The sequence below is a fragment of the Chenopodium quinoa genome, unplaced genomic scaffold (assembly GCF_001683475.1).
Source record: "Chenopodium quinoa cultivar QQ74 unplaced genomic scaffold, ASM168347v1, whole genome shotgun sequence".
NCBI classification, from domain to species: domain Eukaryota; kingdom Viridiplantae; phylum Streptophyta; class Magnoliopsida; order Caryophyllales; family Amaranthaceae; genus Chenopodium; species Chenopodium quinoa.
In genome coordinates this window covers 449,714-466,911 of record NW_018744311.1, presented here as the reverse complement: position 1 = coordinate 466,911, position 17,198 = coordinate 449,714, and the positions used below count along the sequence as shown (strand labels likewise).

Below are 17,198 nucleotides of genomic sequence, written 5' to 3'. Positions count from 1 at the left end.
GTATGAATATCATTTTCATTTTCATTTTTGATCTAATGAACCAAACTTCCTTTTTTTTTTTTTGGGTTAAGTAAGATGAAGGGCGCTCTCTACTCCTCAGATGATCAACCTGATTTAAACTACGCCCCAGTAGACTCATAGTCTACATAACCCATGTACCAAGAATGCCACCTCAAACATTTTCTTATGCTTTTTTTTTTACAACCTTTTTCTTATGCTTAACTTTAAGGGACAATTATAAAATTGGGAGGCAAGACATTGGGAAGTAAATAAAGTCAGAGAATTAGAGAAAAAGATTAAACAACACCTAGAATAGATATATTGTTGAGTTTTTGCTTTGTATATATTAGTTTTTTTTTTTTTTTTTTTTTTTTTTTTTTTTTTTTTTTTTTTTTTTTTTTTTTAAAAAAAAACTTATGCAACGCCCCTCATAGTATGTGCTTTGTTATAAGCCAACACTGATGATAACCAAGTGCTAGTCTGATGGTAAGAATTATACCTCATTACCTCCTAAGTCCTAACCATTCTATTGGAGCATTTCAATTTTTTTTTTTTTTTTTTTTTTGACAAAGAGCATTTCAATTCTACTTGACCTTAATTCCAATAGGTCTAAGGTCTAACACTTACACCAAATTAAGGGCCTGTTCTCATTGACTGAACTCAGCTGAACTGAACTGAATATTTTATAAGAGAAGGAAATTAGGAGCTGAACTGAGCTGAGCTGAATTGAGCTGAACTGATCTGAACTGAACCGAGCTGAGCTGAACTGAACTGAGCTGAACTGAGTTGAACCTGAGCTGAATTGAACTGAATTTCAACGTAAGAGAACAGACCCTAAAATGACCTTTGTGAAGTTCGGAGACCTATATACTACTTCCGATCTAAATTACTCGCAACATTGGAGCATTATTTGTAAGATATAAAATATTTCAAAGTTGCAAGTAATCTAGACCGGAGGTTTTGAATGACAAAGTTTATTAAACCAAGATGACACATGCTGTACACTTTCACAACACACAAGTGACAAACATATAAAGTCCATAGTTTGAGGGTTTAACAACTTGCTGCTCAAGTACCTTGGCCCACGTAATTCTACAAGACCAGGCCCTGAAATTCTTGTAATATAAGCCCAGAAAATAGAACCCTGATTATCTCTCCTGACTCCTAGTAGCCCACGACATAAAGAGGTTGAAAGAGGTTAACCAAAAATTACTTGCAACACTTTGTTTTTATGATTTAATCTCATAATGTTTTTTTGGTGTTTAGAGAGTCACAAGGGCGGGGTGAGAATCAATCCCAAAATCTCCTGGAATTGGGAGGGAAGCTCTAACCACTTGAGCTATCCCTCACTCTCTTTAATCTCATAATGTTTGATAACAATCTAGATACGGTAACATGGTAATATCATCGCTTCGAGTCTCCAATATCATTTGATGTGTAACGGTATTCTTTTACAAAATATATCATAACCGCAAAAAATATTAAAATGAAATAAATTTACATAAAATAATTTTGTTGATCTGACTTACTTTAATCTTTGTTACATATTAGATCTATATGCACGCGATACTTATAATTGTTATATTTATACAGTATACTCAATGCATTTTTATAAAATATAAGTAAAATTAAAAGGCATTTTAGGTACTTTAGGTGTAAACCATTACCACCACTTTGGCTTATAAAAAAGAAAAGTTATTATATATTGCCTCACTTTCCCACTTACCCATTATAATTTGGTCCCAACTAGACCTCCGAAATTGCTAAAAAGCCATATAATCGAGCTTTCTCCTGAGTGCTTTAAGGAATCAGAATACTTTTGATCACCACATTCCATTCTTGGGAGTTAAGTATTCTGCTAGTAATTAGGAACAACTAATTATGAGATCATTATTATTATTTCATTAATTAATGATTAGAATTGGATTTAGTCTTTCTATCTCAGCTTCTAATACCTCTCAAACTGTGTTGAGAACGAGTTTATGGAAGCATAATTGCAATTAACCTAAAGTAATAATACAAGGCGCATTATGTGCTAATAAAACACCAAAAATAGAGTTTAGCATAAACAAATGCACATTAAACTATTAAAGTAGTACACATATACACGCCGCGTACGTTTTTCGTTTTTTTTTTGGTGTTTAGAGAGCCACAAGGGCGGGTGATGAGAATCGATCCTAGGATCACCTAGGACCGGGAGGGGAGCTCTAACCACTTGAGTTATCCCTCACTCTCATACACGTCGCGTACGTACTTCAATTCATATAAGATTAAGATTACTATTACTTGTATGTTTTATGATATGATATCATTGTTTTCATAAGTATAAGGGAACAAGTAATCACAAAAGACTCCCAATAAAAAACTAGTAACAAGCTAAGATATAAAAAGCTGTAAAAAGTTTATTCATTCATACACCACCTATAACACACAAGAAGACTCCCAATAATTGAGACCCATGATTTCACTATTTTTGTACAACTACTAGATAGGATTTTACACGAAGAAATAACAAAATTAACCCTATCAATACCTCACTTTTTATCCTCCTACTACTCAACAAAATACACAAATACATGACAAAACTTTATGGTACGCTAGCTCGTTAATTAAATATATATAACAAAAGCCTTGATTAAAGGAATATAAAATAAAAGTTTATACTACACAACAATTATACACTAATTAATTACTCGTACTTAATAATTAATATACTCATCAATCATATGATGATGATAATCATCTGCTAAGCAAGGGCCACCAACTTTCCCTAATAGAAGTATGATAAGAAATCATAAACATGAGAAACACAAGAAGAATTCCTACACCCCAAGGTGAACCACCAGCTCTATGGATGGAGTCTTGTTCAGGCAAAGGGATCAACAAACGTCGATCTTCGTAGCTCGATAGCCAATGGACTGCTAACAGAAGAATTACAGGGAATACCATCAGTATTAGCTTCACTTGATCCATCAAATCTTCCCATACTGATTCATAGTTTATGTACCATGAAAATCCTAGAAAGAAAAATACAACTATGAATAAAAAACATAGTTGCACTGGTGGAGGTGACAAATATTGTGTGTAGGAGTTTTGATACCTTGCCATAATTAAAACTATATTTTGTAATTTTTATTATTCAAACTCTTATGAATATATATATGAAGTATGGTTTATTTTGAAATATAGGGTTTTGAATGTTTTTTTTTTTTTTTTTTTTTTGTGGTATGTAAGCTATTTTTTTTTTGAAAAGTTTTGTGTGTGGTTGTTGTATATAAATGGAAGAAAAATAAGTGGATGGAATTGTTCTGGAAAAAGTAAAGAGGTTCTAGAGTGAAGAAGAGAGGTTTAGTTAGAATGGGGGAGATGCTTTTATATACAACAAAAAGTAGGGGAATTGCTTCTAGTGATACAATAGCTTACTTGATACTCCCTCAATAAATTAAATTATGTTTATGAAACAGAGTGAGTATCTTTTGATATAATAATAGTAAAAGAAAAATAAAGTTAATTAATGTTGTTTGATTGGAGGTGCATAATTAATTAAGTGATAAATAAGTGTACTAATAATTGTGTGCTAAGTGTTGGGTTTAGGAGGAAGCTATGTCCCACGCTCATTTCAAAATTGGTGGATGAGATGCACTACTATTGGAATTAATCAGCACGTACAAAGCTAGAAATTGATAAGGAGTAGATGTTTACCATATCATTCAATTCATTTCAATAATTGAGGTGAATTAGTGTAATTGGGTTGGTCACTTTAATTTGCAATTGTCATTTTCATGAGGTAACTACCAAACAATCTTGTTGTGATCCTACTCCAAACACTCGTTATATATATTTTATGGAGTAATAAATATAATTTCTCTTAGTGCATACTACATGGATCTAGCGATATGACTTTATTTGGTGCATATACATGACTTTTCTCTTGATGGGTCATGTCACTCAAATGTGCACAGGTGGATCTAGTAAGGAGCATGGATGACATATGACCATAATAATAGAGAAAAATGTTAGTTTTAGACAAGTTAAATTAAATAAGATATCCATTAATCTAAGGATTGTAATTAGTTAGCATCCCTCAATGTAATAATGATCTTAGATTTGTCTCTTCAATCATGTAATCATATTTAACAAATCTAATTAAGTATGTAGTGTTCTCAAAAGACATATACTATCACATCCTTTTTGAATCATCTTAGCTTGAGCTATATGTGTGTTTATTAGTGGATGAAACAAAAGGTAGCTAATGGACTAAGATTATTAGAAGTGTAGCATATCACATGCATGCCTTTGTTTGGTCTTTGTATGTGATGTGACTTAATAGCGATGATCTATAATCAATATATCTGTTACACGTGTGAAAATGGAGTATAACCGTTTTAAAACGCTTGTTGAAAACCGCAAAAAGTCAAATGGGACAAAAAATTGGAGATGAAGGGAGTATTTAAATTAAAAGAAATCGCGTGATATCAGGCTTGTCTTGCTCAAGTAGGTAACCCTATCGAGCTAATTTATTATTTAAAACCTTTGAAATAATATGCTATTAATTAATAAATACACGGCTTTGTCATGGCTTTACTTAGATTGAAGAAATTCTGCTTTTAAAATTATGCCGATCCATGAAGATACTTTGAGGCCGGTGTTAAGTTCAATGGTATAGATTCTTTCATGCACAGTAATTATTTAGTTTTAGCCAATGACCACTTGCCATGTACAACCGACCATGGACCAAATTATGGGAAAAAGAGATCTAAAATTATGCTAATTTTTCAATACAATAATACTCATTATTGGGAGGAGCATTATCTGGAAATGCTGGTCCATCTTCAAACTTTAGTTTTTTTTTTTTATCACTTTATCTATTTGTATATTGTAAATAAAGCATATTTGGAAGGAAAAAGAAAAAAAGAGGGGTATACAGTAGTCTTATTATGCGCATAAAATGTGCTTGACCAAATATCTATGTGCAATTGATACTGTTCCAAAAACCCAAGTGCATGAACTGATTTATACATAATCCTTTTTAATGAAGCTTCTTGACCTCAAACATGTGACTTTTAGTTCTCTATATATATAAGTCCATGCATAACGTAAGTTACACAATGGTGATATTTAATCTTGTACGTTTTGAAATCCATTTAACCTTAACTGTGCAAAGAACATGGACATTCATGCGTCATCTAGCCCACATAAGAAAGCAAAAGTTCTATCTACAATACGTATATGCAGCATGAAGTCCTGTGAGAAGAATTTTTTTTTTTTGTATTAAAACAAAAATTATCAAGATTTGACTTTGTGAATTGTATAAAATTATTCAATATAATCTCAAAAACGCTTGGCATCGTCGCCTGTAATTATCGGTACTTATTATACGCACACAACGCAATAGCCCGTAGTAATTAGGAGTATGGACTTTTGTGCAATCCAAAAAGCTTTAAAGTTGATGGTATTTAAATTTCCACAAGATTAGGCCTTTCTTGAAAATATATGGTCAACAATTTTAACTCTTTTAAGCAAACTTTGGGGAAGGTAGGCTTGATCAATCCAACAAAATTTAGGGTTTTCCTAAAATTTACATGTACATTAACACAAGTTGGGGAGTAATAAGACTAATAACTATTGATCCATATGAATATATTATGCCCCACGTCGTTGGCTCATTGTTTGTAGTTTATTGGAGTAAACCCCACAAACACCTAATTAGCTTAGATCTTATCTTCACTCTTAGCCAAATAGAAATATTGTTCCACTTGCATTAAAAGAATGATGAATGACTTTCTTGACTCTTTTTATTTTATTTTATTTTTTTTAATTAAAAAAAGTTTTTATTCACCTGATGAGTATAATTTAACTAATTTAACATCTATTAAATTAAGTTATTCACATACCAAGATTTAAGATTTAAAATGGTAATGATGTGTACGAAATTTGATCATAGATCCGAATAACCACACTAAAAAGTCTAGAACTACAATGAAACACTAAAATTACATAGTTTGATGACTTTGATCTAGATATAGTGAGGAAGATACATAGTTTAATCAGATCTTATTGAATACAAGCATAAAACCACTTGACTAATCATCATACATACAATAATTAAAATTAAGATAAAAAAACATAAATAATTGAAAATGATGAACAATGTAATTAAGAAGGATGAACTTTATGAGAAGAAATCCCTTTCCAAGCAGATTTCATAGAATTAGTAGCAGAATTAAGAGCACCTTCAATATATTTCTTAGAAGCAACATAAGCAGCAGTTTCCATAGTTTTACCCATCCTTCTAGAAGCTTCACCTAAATTCAACAAGCTATAATATTCAGCCATGGCTTCAGTCTCCAACTCTTGTTGAAACCTCGTAAACTCTTCCATTGCGCTTTCCATTGCTGAATTTAGCTCAGCCTCTGCTTCTTCCATGGCTTCTTCCGCGCTTTCTTCTTCTCTGTTACACTCTAACTCCATTGCTGCCCATGATTTGTACGCCTCGATTTCGAATAATTTCATTAAATCTTCTATGTTTGAAGGATCAAAGCTCTTATCGTTGAGAGCTTGGTTTGATAAGAAGCTGAATTGAGCTATCAAATCTTCCATTTTTAATATTTTTTTTTATTTTTTTTTTAATTTTTTTATTTTTTTTTTTGGGTTTGGATCTGTTTTTTATTCAGAATTAAGCTTAGTACTCTGTTTTTGTTTTTATGAACTCTGTTTTTGATTGAGAAAGTGGGTGGTGAAGAGTTATGAAGGGAGGATGTTTGGATAGATATTGATATTGTTGTTGGAAGACATCATCATATGAGCAAGTGGCTAAAGAAATTCCTCCATTTTCTTTTTTCTTGTTTGTATAACAGTAAAGTTATACCGGTAACTTTTGACTTCTTTTGCTTGCTTGGGGCTGACTGAACTAAATTGAAGTGAAAATAATTTGAAGAGAACAGGCCTTAAGAGAGTAGGTGTTCATTATTATTGATTTACGTCTACTACTGGTAGTGGTTAATTTTTATTTTGGCAGCTGTGAATGGTACAAATTTTATAATAAGAGTTCCTTACAAACCCATTACTTCTGGTACCTACTTTCAATTTGTGGGAACACTTGAGAAAGTCCAAGTTTATTTAGTTTGATAAACAAAAAAATGTATTTTAACAGTGAAATTTGTAAATTAATCAACAATTTTTCATTATTTGTAAACCTTACGCTTGTTGATTTTATTACAGAATCATCATGTTGAATGACATATTTGATCTGCATACGGAATTTTCATTCTAGATAAACTATAGTTTACTCGTTAAGGCTTGCAATCTAATCATATGGATAACTTAGGAAAACAGAGCTAAGATAATATTGTAGGTCATTAGTTGAATCTTAAAAAAGAAATAATAAAGGTCTGTTCTCTTCGGCTTAATTTCAGTCCAGTTCAGCTCCAATCAGTTTAGTTCATTTCGATTTCTAATTGCCTTCTCTCACAAACAATATAGTTCAGTTCAGCTCATTTCAATAAACCAGAACATGCCTTAAGTAAAACTATTAGTAATGGTAGTAATGTACAATAATAAAAATGGGCTGTTGGTCAATAAAACTTGAAGTCAAGCCAACCCATACCAGATGGGATTTTGGGCCTGAGCCCAAAGGCCCCAAACTTTTATCAAAGTATTAGATCAAAGATTCAAGATGTAAACCCAATACCAGGCCATGTTTAAGATTGTGACTTTTTTTTTTTTTTTTGATTTTTTGAAGGGTGACTAATTAATTTGATTATGTGACATCAAGTAAATGTTTCCCATTCCCTCAAAAAAAAAAAAGGAAAAAAAAAGAAAAAAAGAAAGAAAAAAAAAGTAAATGTTTCCCATAGTTGGTGCAAGTTTTTATTTATCTTTGATAATTGTAAATTTGTAATCCTACCAAACCTCAATATTGTGATCCTAACCACCCACTATTTGAATAGTCTTTGAAAATAAGGCTTTGCCCATGCTATAATTGTCAAACACATACTCACACTTTAATTTCATTTTCTATGCACATTTGTTAATGGCTACTGCACTAATTAATATGATAAAGTTTTTTTTTTCAACAAGTTAAATTGTATGGACTGTGACCAAATATAATTGTAATGATAGCAAAGTATACTTATTTAGGTGTTTGGAATTGACTTCAAGAGAGGTTACCACTAGTTAAAACAGGATAACAGTCCAGATACAATACTATTTATTTTTGCTAATGAACGATTAGTTGATTATTGGCTGGTTTATTTAGCTTGTTAGCTAAGGTTAAGGCGTTAAGCTAAGCTAATACATATGAAGTGATATTAGCAAGATATGCACCAGAAAAAATATGTTTGACCCATTGATTACATATACGGAGTAAAATCAAATTTCAATCAAAATAATTGGAACAAAAGCCCTAATGGGCCCAAATATTCATAGCGACCGTTTATAAAAGAGTACATTAGGCACACCTAACGGTAATATCAAGCAAAATTACAAGGACTCATGATGATTGTTCTCTGTTGTATCTTGATCTATATATGTAGACAAAATATTTGAGCTTGCTGAATCATAAAGTATTGTTCAGACAACAATACTATGTTAAAGTATTACAAACACCATGATTATTTGACTAAGCATGTCTTTAACTTTTTGGATGCCTTGGATGCTTCTTGTTGAAGCTTCATTCAACTCATTCATCAATATTAACGTGGACCATATCATGACTACGACTATTCAAGTTAATCAAGTACTAAGAAAGCTGAATCTTTACCTATTTGTGCTTACTGTTTGGCGCTTTTTAGATGAAATCACAAAATTTTAATTTGCTAATAACTTGAAACACACCGAATAAACTCTTTGAATTTAAATTTGATTAAATCCATGCGTATATTAAGTTTCAAATTACACAGACTTATTAAGAACCAACAAAATACCTGAAATGATAATTAAACTCAATTTCAATACAATAACCTTAAAATCTGATAAATCAATTCCTGAAATAGGTAAATTGATTCACTCTTACATATTATCAATAACTTTTACCAAAGTATACGCTACATTATACCACTTTCAAATATCTTTGATTGTCTAACTTACTAAAAATATTTATTTTTCTAGTAAGTAGTAATACAAAATTAATAATGCATAACATAGCAATCATATTGAACGGTAGCATCACCATTCTTAAGATTAAAAGTATAAGTCCTAGCTTGAACATAACCTCTAGCAAACCTAAACAATCCACTTCCACCAATCACAGGCATTTCTCTAACCTTATTAAACACCATATTCCTCCCTAACACTGTTATGGTACTACCATTATACTTCCCTTCCACAAAACCAAAGTTCATGGCCATCAGAAGCCCTACGTCCGTTTGGCAAGCCGAGGCGTAGAACCCTTGAGCTCGTCCTACAAGCTTTGACCCTAGTTTAGGACCTTCCGTTAACGGGTTATCAATCATGTTCATCACACCAAACGCGGTGGTGGACTTCCTTGGCGGGTTCACCACCTTGACTGATGTTGGCCTTGGCCCTCCAACGATGTCGTGCCAATAGAATTTGAAGTGAGTTAGCTTTTCTTTCTTGAAGTTTAAACCAAGGACTTGGACTTCTTCATCTTCTATGGTTCTATCAAAGCTAGCTTGGGTTGGTATTGAGAGGGAAAGGGAGTAGAAGAAGATTAAGAGAGAAAAAGTGGTTATTTGGAGAAAACTTTGCATTGTGGAAATAATAATGTGGTGTAGTGTGGTAGGGACTTTGATTATTTTTCCTAATGGAATGTGCTTAGTGTTTTGATCTCAACCATATACTTGTATATATAGTGGAATTGAGGTGACCGAGTCAAAGTGAAAAATAAAATATTAGTCTATTGAATATCTCATTAGTAATTCTTTTAGTGAGCTAATGTCTAAAAAAACCCTTTATTATTAATTAATATTTCGTACAAGATTAATTATGTGTGATGCATAGGAGATTAGGAGTAAGATGAAAAGATAGAGTTACATAACCGGTTGATCTGGATCCATACATATTTTTAATGCAATAGATAATTATAGCACGAGGAGGATGTTTGAGTTAAAAATCATTGATGCTTACTAGTGCCGGCCCATTTTGAAATTATATTACATATATAGCCCATTAACTCTAGATTGAACTCTTTTTTTTTTTTTTTTTTTTTTTTTGGAGAAAAACTCTAGATTGAACATGAAGCAAAATAACTTAAATTTGACCTGAAATAACTTGATTTGAATTTGTCTAGATACAATTGCAATCAAAATGATCAATTACCTACCGGTATATAACTCCCATTTACTAAAAATAAAAATATTTGAATGCATGAAATAGTGTTAGCTAGATTATTGATATAGATATAGTGACAAATATATATACTTTTTTGACAGAGATATTGTGGAAAATCTCGCGGTAACAATGTTGTTAGTAAAAAGGTGTAAAGTATAGAGTCAAATTTAATATTTGATGTTAAAAAAGTAGTAAATGTGAAATAGAGAGGAAGGGCGTGACAATTGACAACAAGACAAGACGACTTATTTAGAAGGTGTAAGAACCTCTCATCCCTAATTTTCTCTTTTCCAACCCAATAATTTCCCACCATTATCCACCCTCATCATTTTTCACCATGACAGAAAAACAATACAATTCCAACATAAGGAAGAAAAGGAGAAATCACAATAATAATAACATTATTTTCAACACTACAATGCCTTCCTTGTTTTGCTCCAATAATAATAATCTCATACATTAATTGTTAGAACCCAAAATTTCATCCCCTATTTCATTCCTGATTGTGAACACCGCTCCCCATTTTATCGATGGAGGAGCGGGTCCCTGACCACGACCATGATCACGACCACGACCACAATCGTAGCTCCACGAACAATGAGGATCAAGACGAGGAGTTTGACGATTTTTACAATATCTATCATGAAAAAAATAATGTAACGGAAAATGAAGACGAGGAAATGCAAATTGTACCATCAACAAAACATGAAGACTCCACTCCACAACCTCATTCAACGTACATAATCCAAGTCCCTAAGGATCAAATATACCGGGTTCCGCCACCGGAGAATGCCGGGATTGTGGAAAAGTACCGGAACCCGGTGCAAAACAACCAAAGTGGGCATCGCCGGCGGTGTGCGTATTGGTGTTTGTCTATATTCCTTGTGGTTGCCTTCATTGTTAGTGTTATTGTTTGTGTGAATCATTTTACGTTGAGTCCTAAGAATCCTGATTTCTCTATCAAGCGTGTTGTTATTAAGAACCCTCCTCCTTCTTCTAAGAAGAATGCTTCTCCTAAAATACAGGTAATTTAATTATTGAATGAATTTTCCTTTAATTTGTGTAAATTGCATATTATTCGTGATGTATGTTTAGTTTGAAGATAATGTTTAATTTGATTTTCTTGTTTTTAATTAATTTCAATAGAGGCTAAGAATTAGTTGACTTTTGCTTAATCTTTGAGGTCAATCTTTAATGATTTTATTTCCGATAATTATTCAATATTTTTAGCAATGTATTGAATCAAATTATTAAAAAATTATAAATTATAAAGTACAAACATTTAGGCAATTCAATAACACATACTCCTTTGATCCTTTCGTAGTTTTATTCCATAGAGATGTTATATTTTACATGCATGTTATCCAATGCACAATACACCTTTTATCCTTAATATACTTAGTTTAATTTCATATTATAAATATCATGAAAACACATATTATAATTAATATATCAAGATCACAAATGACATAAGATAACATAGATAATGTAAAAAGATTATGTAATTTCCATCAATATATGTTTGGACCTTAAACAAGTGATATTGGATTTAAAACAAATGATATGATGTTAGCTCAATTAAAATTAGCCTATTGTATATGTATTCAATTCTATTGTATTAGTGCATACTAATGTTGATTGTAATAGGTATCCTTGGAGGCAACGAATCCAAATAGTGTGAATGATATCGGTTATGGACAAGGAAACGCCACACTCATGTACAAAGGGAAGGCGATAGGGCACGGCTCGTATCCTGCGCTAGTAAATCAAGAATCAGGCAAATCTGATGAAGTAGATGTGGTTCTTGCAGTTTCGTCGAAAGGAGGGTTGCCAAAGGAATTAGTGTCTCAGTCTCATAACAGCAACAATAATCGTAAAAAAGCACTGGTTTTAAACCTATTATTGAACATCCCTCTTAAGTTAAAGACTTGGTTATTTACCAAGAAAATTGATGTTAAGGTTGGTTGCAAGTTTGAGGTCAATTCTGTTGGAGAAAAGATCAGAGTTTTATCACAAAAATGTGATATCCAAAAATAAACACAATAACGGGAAGAAGATCGACTATGGTGTTCATTTTCTAAACTAGAGTAACTCTCATAAACGAAATTGACTTCTCTGACTTGACTTGTGCAAATTTTTTTTTATTTTTTATTTTTAAAAAAGAAACACTTATTAGCATTTGGGCTAATTTTTTCCCATTCATTTGTTGCGATGTTTAATTTCTCGTTGGTTGTATTTGTAAAAAAAAATTGACGTTGCATTAAGTAAATTAGTTTGAATCCTGTTCAATGCATGCGTGTTAGTCTTGTTTGATTATACTTTTAAAATATTAATATATTTATAATTTTTACTTACCAATGGAAAGAGGTGATTGTGATTAAAAATAAGAATTTACAAACGCGAAATGTAAACCTAGCAATTCATAATTCATTTGGGAACATAGTTAATTAGCTATTTGTAGTTATTTCTTGGAAAGAGGATGCAACAAAAAAGAATTCTCCTACGAAATAAAAATGAAATTTCTAATTTGAATACCTCTACTTCAGCTACCATGCTAGATAATCACTGACGTAATTTAAGAATTATATCCACCAAATTTTACTTTTTTTTCATTAAAAAGAAAAAAGAAAACAAAAAAGAAAAAAGAAAAGTAGTTAAGCTGTATCCTTTGCCTGCGCCCGTTGTGGAATTGAATGTCATGGTCAACGGAAAGAAACAATGTTGACGGAAAGAAATAATGTTTCTGCTTAATTATCATAGGAATAATATGGATTATTAATTGGGAAAGTGACTTTCATTCAAACCAAATTTTAATTCTAGATAGGCATGTGAGAGCTGTTTCTGATGTACGATACATTCAAGTGTACAAAACAGGGCTGTTAAATTATTTAGAAAAACCAATTGGGTGTTGGTGTAGTGGTGATTGAGACTACACTTGGTAGGGAGAACCTGTGTTCGATCCTCCGCAACAACAATTGGGAGGGGACTGGAACTCTTTGGTGATTTTTATTTGAAATTAGGTGAAAACATATTATAACAAGATCTCATATAAGTGTTTGTTCTTTATACGTAGATCATTGGTTTGTAGTTAAAGTTCAAGTTAAATAACTCAACTTTGTCCTTGAAAAGACAATTTTGATTTTACAACTTTAACAAATTTGATAGAAACAGAACATGACAGATAAAAAAGGTATAATTAAATACGTGTAATATGATTGATTTATTAATTACAGAGTAGTGTAACATGGAAGCATTCTATATCTTCTAGAAAATTTTCATATTAGTTGCTTTATGAAAACAAGTTAAACAGCATGCATGATAGAGTTCCGTTTAGTTATTACATTACTCAACAATACAATTTCTTTCATTCTTTCTTATATTAGATATCCACTTCATCTACTAGAATTATTTCAAAAATAACAATTCAAGATCATTTTCACAAAAGATTAAAGAAACAAAGGTGTAACCAAATTAGCTTGACACATCACAGAAAACTTTTTCTACGAATTTGAACTCAATCTAATATGAAAGTTGGCCTTGACATTTAATACAAGTCTACATAATTAGACTACATACAATCTGTTGAAACTATGCAAAATGTCATTTTATTAAAACAAAGTGAAAACATTAAAGAGTTTTACTTTTATTATGTTTGGTTGGTATGATTTTCTAGAAAAAAAATATGTATAGGATCATTAGTCAACTCTTTCTAAATTAGCTAGCTAATTAATTTCAGCTTTAACCCCAAGCCACCTCTACCTTCACAAGTCACATGACATATGCACATAGCTTATAGCTAGAACACTTTCTAATACCTTAAAACTTCAAATTAAAAAGTCCATTCAAATTTTCAACTCTAGCTTTTTTTTTTTTTAATTTTTTTCACTTCTTTAGAACTCTCTAGAGTTAGACTCCTTTGAATTTTATTTTTACATCTTAAACTCTCCCTCTCTTTTTATACCCCCTTATTCCTTACGCTCCTCTCAACACAATATTATTACACCATAACTTGGCTTCTTTATTTCTCTCTTACTTACATCCCAAGCTCTCAACTTAAGCCAACATCACCTCAAATGGGCACCCTAATCGGGCATGTCTTACCGGGTTTCGGGTTCTTCGCCATTGGATTATGGCACCTCTTTAACAACCTTAGGCTACTAGCTCTTAAAGGACCTTATAAATATAAGTCCCTTCCATGGTTCCCTTCCAACTTCCGTCATGTACGACACCTCGAACTCTACTTGATCATGATAGGTTGCTTCTCTTCCGTCGCTATGGAGCTCTTCATCGGGCCTAACCGCCATCAACCCTTCGACACTGATGGGACTATCCCTTCGAACCACCTTCACAACTTCGAACACTCGTCTATTTCTCTCACTTTCTTTGTCTATGCTTTTTTTGCCCTCGCCCTAGACAAGTGGGGCGGCCCTAGTCTCCCTGCCCAGCACGAAGTCCTTCAGTTCCTAGCTGCCCTCGCATTTGGGCAACAACTACTCCTCTTTCATCTCCACTCCGCTGATCACATGGGCGTCGAAGGCCAGTACCATTGGCTCCTTCAGTTAGTCATCTTCATTTCTTTGTCCACCACTATCCTTGGCATCGCGTACCAAGGTAACACCAATACACGTGAAATAATTATATATTGTACTCCCTTCGTCTCTATTAATATATGTGTTTTGACTTTCTTAGTATATATGTATGTATTTATTACATTGGTTGATTTTTATGCACTGAACTAAAATTATTTTTATGAACAGAGAGTTTTGTGATTGCGTTCACAAGGTCCCTTAGCATACTCTACCAAGGAGTGTGGCTAATGGTGATGGGGTTCGCTTTGTGGACCCCGAGTTTGATTTCAAAAGGGTGTTTCATGCATATAGAAGAAGGCCATCAAGTGGTAAGGTGTGATGGAAAGGAGTCCCTTCATCGAGCTAAGGCGCTCGTAAACATTCAGTTTAGTTGGTTCTTGATATTGTTGGCGGTCTTTGCGGCGTCGTTTTATGTCTTTATGATGAAGATTTATGGGGATAATATGGAGTATAGTCCTATGGCTTTGTCCGATCAAGAGGAAGAAGATGTTGAAGCGCAGAAGATTGGTGGAAATTTCACTGAAACGCATAGTTTTGTAAGTGGGACCGGAAATAGTAATAATAAGGCTATTGATCATATGGAAATGTAGATGGGTAACATCTCCGCCAGTTCTAATTTAGCTGTCATATTACTCAATTAAGTATGTACAAAAGAAATAATGAAATTCTTTTGTGTGTAAATAGTGTTTAGGAAGGTTACTAGTGATTGATGGTGAATATTATTGTGTATAATTTTCGATTTTCTTCATTATTCTTCTCAAGTTTACACTTGAATTACTTTAAGTTGGGTCCCAAAATGTGATTAGTGATGATACTTTTTGGATGTTAGACTGATATAATGGAAGATTATTGATAGGCTAAACATAAAAGGAAGTTTCGTAAAGTTTGCTGAGGGAAGAAATCAAGAATTACAAGGACGCTTTGTCATCTATTTTTTGGTATCATTTTCTTGGCTTGTAGCTTTCAAGGGTTAGGTTGTACTTTTTTATTTTATTTTTTTATTTTAAGGTAGAGTTTAAACCAAATTAGGGGTCCATATTATATGCATCGTGTGTTACTCGTACCTTTGTTCTCGAGGCACAAAAAGAATTGTGAGTATATTATGTATCTTGTGTCTTTGGTTCGTTGATACGGAGTACAATACTTGAATTGTGAAATAAATTATATTTATATACTACGTGTATGTATATATATATATATATATATATAAACCTTTAATGTATTTTTTACTCTACTTTGTACATTGCTCAGACACTTATTTTAAATTATTGTTTATGTTAATGTCTTATGCATGTGTGTTCATAAACGCATACTAAAAATCACAATTGATATATATGTGCATTTTCTTTCAATCTTTCGTGATTGTTTTTAATCAATGGTAAGATTTTAATATAATTTGCTATGAAATTTATATTGACATTCAAATTCCAATGGTGTGACATTTTATGAATATCAAAATCTAAAAGGTCACTCGGATCGGTAATATATATGTTCATCATTTTGACATTCAATATTATTAGTCACTTAACATGTCAACTTTCTTAACAATTAGAGCTAATCAACATATTAAAGCTTGAATCATGTTATCCTTAAGTAGTATGCATATAGTTAACCTCTTTGACTTAGCTTAACTTATAATAGATAATTTGCTCAAGTTGATTTGGAATTCTTTCTAACTATATAAAGTTGGGATATAAGCTTCTATGACGTATACATATACATACACATCAAAAGCTTATAATGTTGAGCAAAACTAATTGATTATTACTTAACATTTGTCCAAATTCTAATCACTCGAAGGAATGAAACTGATAGTTTTCAGTAAAGAAGTCAAGTATATGTTCTCGGTGTAACTCCGACCGAGCAATGATATGATGTACTTTAAAAAAAAAAAGTCATAATTACTTGTATAATTAAATGTTACTACTTGCATATTTCTTTTAATTTTACAAAAATGTCACTTGCACATTTATTTCCAAGAAAATGTTACTTGTACATTTCTTTTTTAACAAAAGTTACTTGCACAACAACTTAACTGCACAAGTTTTAGTGACATGAATAGGCCAAATAATGACAAACTAACGATGGATGAAAAAAAAAAAAAAATTGTTCTCAACAATGGTTTTTGTACAAGCATCTTATAATTAATAAATGACATGTTTGACTTTTGATAAATCATTTTGTAATTAAATTAACTAAACCTAGTAGTGCTTAGCTTATTAACGGTTATTAGAGCATGCATCTCCATTAGAAATTCTTCGTCCTTTGTCAAGAAATTTATACGGTTTAAGGCCCTAAAGCTAATTCTTGATTAAAGAA

At 32.1% G+C, this 17,198-nt stretch overlaps 4 protein-coding genes across 4 annotated transcripts; 2 read left to right on the top strand and 2 right to left on the bottom strand.

The window, feature by feature from the left end:
* Window positions 1–6,156: 6,156 nt before the first annotated feature.
* LOC110696149 lies at window positions 6,157–6,600 on the bottom strand. The gene has a single exon (XM_021873437.1). It carries the CDS (start codon window positions 6,598–6,600, stop codon window positions 6,157–6,159), a length of 444 nt encoding a protein of 147 aa, XP_021729129.1.
* Window positions 6,601–8,902: 2,302 nt separating this feature from the next.
* LOC110695925 (dirigent protein 22) lies at window positions 8,903–9,790 on the bottom strand. Its single transcript, XM_021873159.1, has one exon. The coding sequence runs from the start codon at window positions 9,708–9,710 to the stop codon at window positions 9,126–9,128; it is 585 nt and encodes a 194-aa protein (XP_021728851.1). The 5' UTR covers window positions 9,711–9,790; the 3' UTR covers window positions 8,903–9,125.
* An 81-nt stretch (window positions 9,791–9,871) lies between these two features.
* Window positions 9,872–12,327, top strand: LOC110696147 (NDR1/HIN1-like protein 13). The gene is made up of 2 exons (XM_021873436.1): window positions 9,872–11,315; window positions 11,938–12,327. The coding sequence occupies exons 1-2, from the start codon at window positions 10,821–10,823 to the stop codon at window positions 12,325–12,327; spliced, it is 885 nt and encodes a 294-aa protein (XP_021729128.1). The 5' UTR covers window positions 9,872–10,820.
* A 1,615-nt stretch (window positions 12,328–13,942) lies between these two features.
* Window positions 13,943–15,810, top strand: LOC110695923 (transmembrane protein 45A-like). The gene is made up of 2 exons (XM_021873157.1): window positions 13,943–14,901; window positions 15,048–15,810. The coding sequence occupies exons 1-2, from the start codon at window positions 14,364–14,366 to the stop codon at window positions 15,467–15,469; spliced, it is 960 nt and encodes a 319-aa protein (XP_021728849.1). The 5' UTR covers window positions 13,943–14,363; the 3' UTR covers window positions 15,470–15,810.
* The last annotated feature ends 1,388 nt before the right edge of the window (window positions 15,811–17,198 follow it).